The sequence below is a fragment of the Pipra filicauda genome, unplaced genomic scaffold (genome assembly GCF_003945595.2).
Source record: "Pipra filicauda isolate LSUMZ 115617 unplaced genomic scaffold, ASM394559v2 scaffold35_size7292922_pilon, whole genome shotgun sequence".
NCBI lineage: Eukaryota > Metazoa > Chordata > Aves > Passeriformes > Pipridae > Pipra > Pipra filicauda.
The window spans coordinates 6,842,245-6,855,793 of record NW_024104487.1 but is presented as its reverse complement, the minus strand read 5'-3'; the positions used below and the strand labels follow the sequence as shown (position 1 = coordinate 6,855,793).

General features: G+C 37.9%; 1 protein-coding gene across 11 annotated transcripts in view; it reads left to right on the top strand.

Moving 5' to 3' along the window:
* Positions 1-13,549, top strand: part of ABLIM2 (actin binding LIM protein family member 2) — a 140,121-nt gene that overhangs the window by 111,000 nt on the left and 15,572 nt on the right. For 7 of the 11 annotated variants that reach the window (XM_027723668.2, XM_027723661.2, XM_027723656.2 and 4 more), the window contains 5 exons: positions 203-256; positions 5,284-5,336; positions 5,954-6,062; positions 10,471-10,529; positions 12,501-12,555. In XM_027723668.2, the coding sequence (XP_027579469.1) occupies positions 203-256; positions 5,284-5,336; positions 5,954-6,062; positions 10,471-10,529; positions 12,501-12,555 (330 nt within the window). The remainder of the gene's footprint in view (positions 1-202; positions 257-5,283; positions 5,337-5,953; positions 6,063-10,470; positions 10,530-12,500; positions 12,556-13,549) is intronic. The other 4 variants (XM_027723664.2, XM_027723655.2, XM_027723667.2 and 1 more) reach the window with 2 other exon arrangements.

The following is a 13,549-nucleotide window of genomic DNA, read 5'->3' as shown; positions in this document are numbered from 1 at the left end:
ACTCAATGTTTTCAATACATAAAGATGATGGATAAAAGTCCATTTTTTTGCAATAACCAGTGAATGACAAACCACTGAATGAATGCACAGTGTTTGCTGAAGTTTTTAGTCTTGTTAGTGTTGTTGACAGGAGACAAGAGCGGCATGATCTGAACTGCTTGCTTACTCTTTCATTCTTTCCTTTCTCTTTCCTCTTCCTCAGACACTGGCGTAAAAGATAACATCTATAGGAAACCTCCTATCTACAAACAGCATGGTACAGTCTGTTTTTCTCTGTTGCAGTTTTATCTACTTGTCTATGAAAAAAAATGCATATTGACTCCCAAATTTGTTTGCTGTAGTCTTTGCATTTCATTGTGTCCCTATAATCTCAAACAGAAAAGGAGAAAAAGTAACATGAAAATTAAATATTGTTTTGTATAACATGCAGTCCGAGGATATAGTAAGTTCTCCAAAACTGGGATGATGGTATTTTGATTTATCTTGATAATTCAGAATTGATACTAGCTTTAATGCAGTTTTCTTATTCATGGAATGACAGGAAACGTGAATGTTGAAGATTGCTATTCTGTTTTCAAACCATGCCTTGCTATATCTAGTTTTTGTAAATCTAACTTCTAAATTGCTGGAGGAAAAAAAATGTTCATTGACAAGTGGTGTTCATTGATAAGTGGCATATATGAAATATCTACTTTTCATCTGTAAGTTCTTCAAGCTGTAAAATACCAATAACAATAAAAGATATCAAATAACAATAGATATCAGTAAGGTAATAGATAATAATTAAATGGATAATAATAAAATATACCAATAACAAAAAAAAGAACAAATGTAGTCACACCATGGCAGTTAGGAACAAATTCAGTAGCTGGTAACATCAGCAAGATGTGATTGGAAAACCTTTGGTTGTCCCAGCAATGACATTTTAAACAAGAGAAAGAAATATGTGATCTTTTTATGCCACTGAGAATCTGAATTAAGACCTTAGTAAATATGAAAAATAAAAATATAAATTCTGCTTTCTTCTATTATTATTTTTGCACTATATTTCACTTACTAACATCAGTGCAATTTCCATGTTAGTGTGAGTGCCGACTGTGTTCTCAGTGATGTTTGACAGTGATCTTGGTTCACGATACATGACTAGTTATAGGGAATTCATTTTTCTAAACCAAATTCCACTATTAATTTTTGAAAACAAATACGTGAGGGTTCTACTGCAATAAGGGTGCTTGAAAAGTGCAGTACCTTTCTGATTAAAAGAGTCATGACTTGGGTATTCCTGTACTCATGAGCAAAGGACAAAAACAAAAATATAATATGTGATATAAGTCTGCCCCACACCAAAAACTATTTTCATCGTGACCGCACCCCCACCTTGCAATGAATGAGAGAATAAAATAAACATGAGGGATGTTCATCACACTGTGAGCTAAGGCACTTTGGGGATGAAAGCATGTGCCTTCAGGGATACAGGTGGGAGAATGGCACTCTTCCTGGCGAGGGAAGTTCCAGGCAGTGCCTGTGAGCAGTGTCTGTTGGAGCAGCTCCTCCTATCCTATTGCCTTTTGCAGCACAGAGGTGACTTCCTGTGCTATACTAGGAGTGAGAAGGCTCTTTGTATCTCTACACCCATACTTTGGCTTCAGCTGATAAATTTCATTGAGGGAAAGGTTCAGGAGCTGCAGATACTTTAAGGCTGTCAGCCTTTGTGGCCAGAACAAGGAAAATACATTTTACATGTTTTTTTTCTGTGGTTACAGGGGCTTTAACTGTTTTTGAATTACCCAATCAATATTGTTTTTAAAAAGACACTTTTATATAGTTATCATTTTTGTACTGTCTTTCTTGAGAAATTACAATTATTTCTGTTTGGTTGAAGTTCTAGTTTGGATCTGATACAGCAATATGAGAAAGAAAATTGTCACCTGATGCTTCCCAGCTGAGTGAGTCAGCCTGTGCAGGTTCACTGTAACTGGTGCTTCATGATAAAGTAACTGCACATTCAGATCGTCCAGATTTAGATAATCTCTGTGGTTTTTCTGTGTATGGTTTTGAGCAAAGCCAGACTTGCTGACATTTCGGTGCACTTTAGGTGTTGGTCTTTGATAGACATTTTCTGCTCCAAATATCCTAATCTTGAACAAACCAATGTTACCTTTCAGGAAAGAAGATACTATCTGTCTGGTTTAGTGGCTGATTTAATCCAATCAACCAACCTTATAGTCTGCCCAAGATCTCTAATTCCTTCTTGGTTTTAGATATACAAATACTGACAACAGAAAAAGTTGAATATTGTAGTGATGTCTGGAAAGATCATGAGCAAATGCAAAATAACAATCGTCTGTTGCAAATCAGCATAGCTTCACTCATTTACAGAAGCTGATGATAAGACTCTAATGTCCTGTATCCTGACTGTGTTGTTTAATTTTATAGATACTTTTGGTTTGCAAAGAGGATTCTAAGCAACAACTTTTTTTTTTTTTTTTTTTTTTTTTTTTTTTTGACAACTGGGCATTTTTACACCAATTTTCGGTCTGTCAAAGTCTGGATTATGTCAGTTTTGCGCTGCTGTGTGGAGTTGTCCCTTGTAATCACTGGAGCAAGAGCAGAATTAAATTAGCAAGTCAGCAATCTCAATAGGTTAACAAGAATAAATGTTTTAAACTTTCTTTTCTAGATTATAGATGTTCTGAAAGGTTGTGTTGAAAATACATGCTCCTGTTTTTTTTTACCAGACAGCAAAACATAATTTATTCTAACTAAGAAATGAAACAAAATAAAAACCAGGAAACAATAACAAAAAAAAATCAATAAACTTTCCTTCCAGTAAAAAGAGTATAAAGTAAAACAAAATTTAATAATTATCTTTTGTTCTGGAAGGATTCACAGCTAAAGCATGAACACAGGATGATTCAGCTCCTCAAGCTAATGGGACACTGAACAAATACATGCTGAAAAGGAGCCAGAGAACATTCCTTTGTTGAAGAGACCAAGTTTGAACAAACAAGCACAAGAATGTTCTTTAAAACAAAAAGTGCAAGAAGCTCTTCCAAAACATTTGGCTTTAAAAGGTTTCAGTTACATCAGCACCCAACAGATTTGCTGTAGCTACAGCTTCTGTGTTTCTATTATAAACACCCAACTTCAGAATGGAAAAAAGGTGAAAAAATGGGACATGAGAGAGATCAGGCTCAGATCTGGGGTTGGAAAGTGAAGAGTGTAGTAGCCTGCATGGTTGTTGAGGTGTGGGTGTGTGTTCATGTTTTAGGAATATTTAAACATCATTCAAAGTTACAACAAAAGAGTTTTGCAGTCCACAGTTCATGTTGGGTTCATGGCAGAACCAGGCATCCCTTAAAGTGATGAAGGTAATGCTCAGTACTGACAAAATTCAGGGAACTTGAATTTTTCTGCTGGCCGTGTGTTCTATGAAGCCCTCTCAGAAACTTGGGAGGGACTGGCCTTCATGAGCCCCACTGATTTCGGTTGTAATCCTCTGCATCTCTTTTAAGTCAGATGCTCTCAAGATCCTGTGGAACCTTTGAAATTTCTGAGTAGCACCTTGAATTAAACTTGTTTTTTTCCTTTGAGACCATCAACGTCTTAAAACAAAACAAAAAAATTCCAAAAATGCATCATATTCTCCATATGGATTTCTGATTTAGTGATAGGAAGATCCATAAGCATAATGGGGAACAACTTGTTGACTGATGATTTAGGGTGTGCTCCCAAAATATCAGCGAACATGGTTTATATCCTTCTTGCAATGTAGGGACTTTATTCCTCATCTGTCATATTTGAGTATTTCTTCATATTTATTTCTCAAAGAAGCAGCTTGCCATCTTGGGAAAATATCCCTGTCAGGATGCTATTAGCTGACTTTGAAAACCTTGGTTTTTTCAAACCCTCTACAGTTATGGATTTTCACCTCTAACCCATAGATATTTTCTTTATGGCAATTTTTCATTTTTAAGTATCACCTCCTCAGCAAAGGCAGTTAAGCTCTGGATGTGAGCTGTGGGATGGCATCAGAAATTGGAACAGAATAACACTGAAAGGCTTTTGGTGGTGTCCTTTTGTCCGTGTTGTTTAGATGCAGGGGAGATCCTCTGCAAACATACTGGCTGGGGAAATGGAGAGGGCAGAGTTGTTCCCAACTTGCTGGAAGTATTGCAGCACATGTAACGAAGCAACTTAATCTCCTCTCCACCTCTGTCTCTAAGAATCTCATCTGAGGCTTAACTTTTGTATTAATATATGCTTTATATTATTAATAAATATTTTTTCTGCCTACTTTGCATTGCATGGGGCCATTTTTTCTCAGGTGTTGCAGACAGCCCCCTTGTTGCACTAACTTTTCATGGGCTTGATATTATGCTAGGTCCTTATATTACTCCAATTTTACACCATTAAAACTGTCCCCAAAACTACATAGAGTGAATAGGGCAAGTAGGACTGAAATTTTGAGAACTTATTTGAAATGATGTGAAATTTGGCACAAAATTTTTCTGTAAGATTCACAGGTCTAACTCAGTATCTGGAACAATACTCTGGAACATAAATGACACATTTGATATTTGCGAACTATCTAATGAGTAGCTTTCAGGTTTTCAATTTTCTTCTTAGCAAGTTGGAAAGTTACAAGAAAATAAACCAATGGTAAAATATCAGCAATATTTTTTATTAAAACACTCTTTAAGAGGACAATATTGTCAGAAAAGTGGTTGGTCAAGAATTTTGAATTTTAAACACAATCTGTCTTGTAGATTTCATGAGGAGTTAATGCCAAGTTTGTTCCTAATGTTCTTTACCAGCATTGTCTATCATCTTTGGGAACTTAGGAGATCCAGGTGTGCTGACCACAAAATATCTGTGTGACCATATGTAGTTTCATTGCCATGGTAACACAGAAGAGTGTGAAATGGCTGCCCTGTGTGCAGTGATCATATGAATCTGTCCTTAAGTTCTGATGTAGAATTATTATTCTCACCAGTCATTCCCCAGAGACAGTTTCTTCCTAAAAAGATAGGTTCAAAATCCAGCAGGAATAGATTCTCTAAATTCACTTGAAGGATGAGTACTACTGTAATAATTTCAAAATTATTTTAAGTGATTCTGTGAAACCATAGCTCTACACATAATTTTCTGCCTAGCTCTATTTTATTTTAAATTGATTTTCTCCCACTCTTAAAAATATTTGGAACATAACTGCAGTCAGAACAGAAGACCAAAAAAATGTTATAGTCTATTCTAATTTTTAAAATTAACTTAATCTTCCAGCAGCAAGAAGATCAGAAGGCGAGGATGGAAGCTTGGATCAGGACAGTAAGAAGGTAATGATCAGATAGAACAAGAGGGAGTAGTTTATTGATCTTCCTTGAAGCAACTGTTTTTTAAAACATTTTCATACATAAAAGTGTTCTTTCATGTAACTGAAATAATCATTACTACTTTTAGGGCCTTTCCAAGAAGACATAGAAAAGCTTGATCTCTCACCCAAAGGGTTTAGAATGTACATTCTACAGTAAAGAGAAGTAGGGATATTGAGATTAAGAGCAATAAGCTCATGAATTTTCACTCCGTCTCAATATATAGATTGGTGATTCAGCTAATCCTGTGGACTTTTACGTAGGGTGCATATTAACACAGAAGAAAAATGTTAAGAGCAAATTAATTATAAGAAAATGACATAGTGCATCTTCTACAGTGGGGCACAGTGGGCAGCTTCATGAACACAGAAACTATCCTCAGCCCAGCTGAAAGTTTGAAGCTTTTGGTAGCTGTAGTGTCTAAGTGATTATACAGTCCTTTATAATTTGATAAAGGATGGTACAAGTTGCAATGAGCATAAACATATGAGCAGTTCACAAGACTTCCGAGCAGGTGGAGTAGGAGAACTGCATTCAGGTGTTAATCCTGTATCTTGTAACTGGCTCTTTACTCTCTCCAGCTGAAGACCAGTTGGCTTATTCTGAAAGGGGATATGGACACCAGAACTAATTCCCCGGATTCAGAAACACGGTCCCTGTCTCTTACTGCCGGAACCGACAGAGATTCCCGTGAGTGCTGCAACCCTGGCCTGCTGGCAAAGCTGAGGAGGGCTTCCTTCCTGTGGCAAAGGAAGGTGGCCCTGCTGCAGGGCCACATAACTCTAGCTGGCTTTGTGCTTCATCTCTCTGTCATAATTACACCTATTTGTCGGTTTGTTCTGCCATGGCTTGTAAGCGCTCAGTGCCTTCAGACTTCGATAGCGAAACTATTTATAGTTTCATGTAGGTGAAAGAAGCAGCATTGCCTGTACAAATGAACTGTGTTGTCTTTGGAGAGCAGAGGTTCCTTACCACAAAAACCCTAGAAGTACCTATTTATTATATGCTATTCATTTTCAATAGAAAGGATGGCAGTATCAGGCAGATTTTTCACTGGTGCTGAATACTTCTTGACACAAACTATATATTTTGAATACTGGTAAAGCCACTTCTTCTGTATTATGATAAGCATAAAGAATACTTTTCTCTAAGTATTAATTTAGCATATGCTCACATTTACAACCTTATAAGGTCATAGAAATCTTCCAGGTGGAAAATGGAGTAATTTTGTAGCTAGATTCAGGTCTGGAGACCATATGCCCATGATAGCTGTCAATACCACAAGCATGTTCTACACATTTCTTCCTCCACATTTCAGCAAGTTAGGAGCATCAGAATTGGGTCTGATTTTTACTTCCAGGTTACATGAATGACAAAAAATAGGTTAAATGAATTTTAACAAATAACTGGGCCATTCCCCTCCGTGCCTTCTCCACTTTACACCACACAGCAGTAGCAGGTCATCTGGGGTAAACAAGTTGGGGAAGCAGTTTTCCAAAAGAATGCATCCAATGCAAGGCATGTCTGGCAGCGAGGCTAGGATGTCAGTCTTGTGGGCATTTTGGTAATGTGATAGTTGGCTCCATCAACTTATATTAAGGAAATTATGGCTTAGCTATGCAAGAAAGAGGGAAAACAGATGCTACAAAGTCTGTCATAAGGCTGTAACAAGATAAAGAAGAAGAGTTCTTTCAGATCATCAGTCTCACTGGTCTAACTTGAAGGGATTTGATAACTTAATCCTCACCAGAGATCTCATACATGTGCACAAGGTGTATTACAGGATTCCCTGTGCAGGGGAAACCAAGTCTGACCATCTCACACACCTAACATCTCTAAGTCATTGCCCATGAATGAACACCTAAACCTTTCATTGTAATACACATGCTGGGTGTGTTTGGAAGCTTTCTGGAGTTGATCTGAAGCTTTTCTACACATGTATTGAGAGAATAGTCCTTGAGCACAAAAGGGGGAGGTGTGTAGCACACCAAGAACTGTGTTATACAGGTACTACGTATCGCGTTGATTTTTTTCCTGGGAATATTGCTATACCTGTCACTCTTCTATACCTGCATTTCTTTTATGATTTTTAATTCTCTTGGGAATGTGGAGCTATTAAAACTAGAAGTGCAAAAGATAGTTCATACCTCTGTGTCAGGGTCAATATCACCTTTGTGCCAGTGCAATGTAGGTTCTGTAGTTCATTTTCCATTGCATTTTATCATCATTTTGTCCCTCATGAAAGTTGGCCCCATTACCCAGTTAGCAGCTACACAGAAATGACATTGAGAAAGTTTTCTTTTCCTGACATTTGCACTTTTTTTTCCCCTTCTTTATGATTTTATTCACTCACCTGACTGTTTTAATACCCATATACATCCTAAGTAGTTCCTTCTCTATTGAGTGTTTCCCTATTTAGTTCTGAATATTTATATCCTGTCACATGCCCTATTGACCACGGAAGAGTAGCTTCCCTATCTCTTGCCCTTATGGTTGAGAACTCTGACTTTCAGCCCCATCTTTGTGGCATAGTCAGTCTATCAGAGAAAATAAACCTTTTGGGTATAGGTTTGGTGCCAAGTGATTACATGCAGGGTAGGGGGAATTAGCAAGCACCAGACTGCAAACTGCTGGTCCAAATATTCTGAGAAAACAGCCCTGCATTCATCTGTCTAGCCTCTGAACAAACCAGGGAAGGGTTACTCTGCTCTGGAAGGTATTTTGCCACATTACAGGATTTATATGCCCAGAAAAACACACCTAACAAGAATGCACATCCGTGAGAGGCTTGTGCAATTGGCGGGCAAGAGTGGAGCTTGCATCTCCACCTGTGTGAATGGGTATTGTTACTGTATATGTAAATGTTTGATGGTTAATCAAGTATCAGAATTCATGATTTTAAGTGTCATATATTTAGGAAAGAAGACATATAGCAAAGTGTGTAGCCCTTGCTGTTCACGTGTCCCTGATGTTCTGAGAGACAACCTCAGAATACCCAGATTGGAGTGAATGTCATACAGGAAAAAGCAGGAACCATATTCCTGCAGAGGGTAGTTGATGTTCAGAACTTGCCTAATTAGAGAGAAAGATTGCTTTGTCTTGGCTAGTTACTCCAAAAAATTCGCTGTCCCAGTATATCTGCAGCAGGCTGTGACGGGGGGAGGGGGCGGAAGAAAAACCAAAAAAAGGCAAAATAAAAAGTGTCTAACTTGGTGACTAAGTCCATGGGAAACAGAAGCTTGTGAAATACAATCCCCTCTGGAGTCAGAGGGTTTCACTAGTGCGTTTTGGGCCATTTCGGCTCAGTTCTCCCGTTGGGTTTTCCCAGGCGGCCACACGGTGTCGCCTGTGCCCGCGGATGCGGCTCAGCCTGGGAGGCGGCTCCTCACCTGGGCTCTGTCTGGCTTCAAACTGGTCTTTACCTTAGTGCATTTTTCCTTGGTAACTGAGTAATATTATTTGGAGATAGTACAAAACTCTCTCGCCTACATCTCTACATCTCTTTCTACGTCTTCGCTGTAGCCAAGAAATTGAACTCCACACTGATGTTCAACACTAGCAGTTTTTTCCAGGCAGGAGCAGAGATGATAGTTTTGTTGCAGATACAGTCATTCTGTCTCACAAGTGTTATACTTTTTGCCTTCTGGTGTCACTGCCATTCAGATAACAGGCAATTATAAGTTTCTCATTTCATTATCTTTTTCCCACTCTTAAATATAAAAAACTCAATGATAAGAGATATTGGACTTGCAATTTAATGTGAGCTTATTGTTCCCTCTTTAAGTACATTAAGTGCTTTGAATTTTGGTTTTATCATGACTGTCATTCACTGGCATACCCTTATTCCATTAGCTTTCCATCCTTGCTCAGTACTCCACCTTTTATTCTGTGGATTAAATACTCCTTCAGTGCTGTAGCCCTACCTAGGTTACCTTTCCCCTGTGCTGAGTACTGACATAGCACAACTCCCAGTGATCCCACTTCTTCTTTCCTTGTTTCCTTTTTATTTTGATAGCTGGAGAAACTTTTGCTATTTGTTTTAATATCATTTTCAGTGTTTAACTCAGCTTGACTTCTGGCAGTCTTCACTTTATCCCAGCACATTATGAGCTCCTTGCTGATCCACCTTTTGTTTTTTCTTTCTGTGTGCTTATTCCTAATAATCTCCTTGGGGTATTTATTAATCCAGTGGTGCCTGCATTCCCTTCCTACATTCCTTTTTGCACACAGACTGCTAAAAATTTTGACAGAAAGAAGAGTTGTACATTCAGTTCTTTGAACTAACTGACTTCTGTAACACTTTGCATCAGTTTAACATAGTTTCCTGTACTGGAATCAAGAATGTTTATTACACACGTTTGTTCATCTACTGTTTAACTTTTAAACTCTCTTATTAGGGTCTTATCATTAGAAGTAAAGGCTCTTCAGTTGTCTCAGAGTGACCACACACAGTTTCATCACTATCTTACATTATTTATCCGCGGTAACACCATTTGCCAATTTTCTCCATCTTAAAACGTTCTTTCACTTGAGTATTTATACTGTTGCTGATTTACTTTACCCATAACTATATCTTAATTTTTGTTATTTTCCAAGAAGTTTTACAGAAAGCAAAAGAAATTTTATGTTTGTTAAGTTTTTTTTAAGTGGTAGGTTATCAACCCTTCTTTTTTAAGAAACAGAACCAAAAACCAGACTACATACAGCATGATCAGAAGTGATGTACATCTAAAATGATGATACCTTTAATCCCGGTTTCAAGTCATGATTTAATACTAAGTTGGAGGACAGAGGTTTCACAAGCTCTCAAATCACAAGCTTTGTATCACACTGCTGCATAAAGCTTCCATAACATGAGCCCCACAATTCTCTTTGTGTCATGCCCTGGCACGCTGTTATTTCTAGACATTGTTACACATGTTCATGTACATGAAATATGGTGAAAAGATGAGCATAGCTCAATTATATTTCATCTCATTGATAGGATGTACTTACTGATCTTGTAATTGCTGTCTCTGGATATTTTCTTGGATTCTGTGTTATAATAGGCTGTAAAGGATTTGCAAAAAAATATAGCTATATCTTATGTCTTTTACAGGATTTCCATATTCTAAATCTGCTTCTCTACCTGGCTATGGAAAGAATGGCTTACATCAGGTAGGTATACATTTAAATACCTTCTCCAGGAAATAATGTCTCATAAAGAGACAACTTGGTAACTAGTTGAAAATCTGCACAGTAATAACACTTCAAAGGTGTTTTGGCTGCCAGCCCTGTCTGACAGATTCATACCCTGTGTGGGTTAGAGTTTGTCTCTCTGTAAGAATAAGACTGACTGAGGCGTCTCCTTTTAATTGTGTGCATCATGAGCATTAAGAATCTTGAGTCTCCTCCCAAAACAAACGAAGGTCTAAAATGTACAGGCTGCACATATTAATAGATCACAGTATTGCCTGAATTAATGATAGAGATGGTTAGGCCTATAATTAGGCAAGTAGTGATCTTAGAGCAAAGCTGCTCCAGCCTACATCCATTGCATTTCTTGAACCACGTTCTGCTTTTTTCCAGTATGCACGCACATGTGTGTATATAAACACACAGTCATTGTACTTTTAAGGCAGGGAGGAAACTTCAGACAGAATGACAAGCAGCAATCTAGAAGGAAAAATGCCTAACCAAATTATGATCAGATCAAACTAGGCGGTTTTTTTCTAACCCTTTTTTTGCAACTTTTATTAGTCTTTAGAAAAAAGACATCTTTGACACTGTGGCTTCTCTTTCTCTCTGGAGCCTAGCATTATGGGTTGTCAGTTCATGGCTTATATTTTTAGGTGAAAAATCATTATGGTTTATAGTGATAAGCTGTCAATACATAGATGCATGTGCACTTACATTTTGAAGATTGATTTGTGTCCAAATTACATGGACAGGACCTCATTCAAATTCCCTTCTTTCTCAAAAGGAAGATGTGAAACCTGCAAAAGCACATAAGCAGGATTAAACTTCCCCAGTAATGAGTCAAACTGAGAGTCACTGGTAGGAGCTACAAGAGAGAAACTATCAGGGAGTACCTAAATGGATTTTTCAGTAATTACTGAAAATTCCATCCTTTTGAGTTAATATTACAGGACTAGTTATGCATGTGTTGCTTTGATACCTGGTTGCCTGAGTTTGTCTCTGAAGCAATGAGTGGCACTGACATTTGATTGAATAAGATTTAGGAATTTGAAAGGGTCTGTATAAACCCATTCCCATCTATGAGTCAAGAGTTTTTTCCCAACTTTTCAGAATAGGTTTTGCCCGTAACCTGAAATGATCAAGGCACTGAAGTGCCCAGCCACTTATGCCCAGGCACTGTGCTGGTGAGGCAGCAAAGCCATCCCAAGGCTTCCCACAGATGAGGCCAAAGCAAATTTAGGAAGCCATGCAATGTGATGGGAAAGCAGCAGATGGCAGCATCTGTCCCACCTAAAGGATCCCAAACCTGTGGAAAAGTTGAAAAGGTTGCTCATGGTCAAATCCTTGAGGCCAAAATTCCTCTTAGAATAGATGTCCTCTGTTTGGATTGTAGGTTCATACCAGCTTTTGTGGTTTGTTATATTTAATCAGCCATCCCAGTGCTGCATAACAGAACAAACTAAAAGCAAACAATAAGGAGGCTTGCAGGTTATTGTGAGCATAGCTGTGCACACTGTTGATACCCCAACAGGCAAAACTGAGACTTGGGGGAAAAAAAGTCATATAATAATGCTTTTCTGATTTCCTGTACTGTTTTTCATAATAGCATTTGCCAGCAAAGGAAAAAGATAGCACATATACACAGTTCTCCCCGGCCTTAGTGGCATCAGCGGTGTGAAGCAGAAAGCAGGAGAAAAGTTTCAGTGCAGCATAAGTGAAGTGTGATGATGTCAGTAAGATGTCTGCATCACAGGGAAGGGCATGTGACAGTTTCAGTCTTACCTTGCTTGCTTGAACAATTAGTTTGAGTGAGACTTATTTCTCTTTGTCTCACTCAAGGATCTGCATTTCACTTGCGTAGTAGCAGCTGGGTTTTTTTTCTCTCAACAATGTGCAGAGTGGTTTTGTGGTGTATTTTGCTGCTACATTGCTTCTTTCTTTCTCTGTCAGCCTGAAAACATGGGCCAATATGAAACGGACCAGGAGGCAAGCTGGGGGATGAAAGGTACATTGCAATATCATTTCCACTCTGCTTTGTGTTTTCTTCCTTTGAGAATGTTTGTTAACATATTACTATAAAGGTTACTATTCTGAGGTCATCCTGTAGTTCTCATAATAAGGCCTCATAATAAACAGAGACACAGCTCAGTATCATATTTGTCACAGAGAATCTTCTGTTTACCAAGCCTAACATAAAGGCCTGACTGAAGTCCTGCAAGTCAGAAGGTGATGCAACCAGGCTGAGTCAATAGTAGGATCCTTGATATGTGTCAACAGACTCTCTGGTGTTGGTCTCGTGTCAAAGACAGAAGAAAATTTAGGATAATCACTCCTTCAAGACTAATGTGAAAAAAAAAAGTCCATTGTGCTTTTTATTTGTGCTACAGTGTGGTTAAAATGTACAGAATTAAAAAATGAGAATTTATTTGCATTATATTTTTTTTATTGCAGTTTAAGTGGACTATGAACTCAATATGGAACTTGGGTTGGAATTTTCAAAAGAGCTGAGAAATTTTAGGAACATGCATCAATTCCTGGGGAAGAGTAGGATTTTATTTCCAAGACACCTGAACTCATTTTAAAAATCTTATTCTGATGCTTCACTTTATGCCTCTGTGTTGATACAAATCTTTGTCTCTATGTTTGAATAGTTTAAAGTACAAGTTTTGAAAAGTAGACTTATGTCTTTTATTTCAGACCATAAAAAGGTCTGTGAAAACATATTGGCTATCCTGGTTGCATTTAACAATCAGAGAATAGATGACTTTTTGGTAGTCATATATATAGTCACACAGACCTACTAGAATTCTCTTGTGCTAGTATAGATCCAGGACTCATTGTCCACACACCTCCAAATAACTTTTTCTGCACTATCGTTATTCCCACTGCAGTCAGCCCAAGTGCAGGATGTTGGCATCTTGGAATATTGTATTATCTTAATGGTTTTCATATATGTTCCCAAACTGACATGCCTGTAATAATCCGTATATTTTAACTAT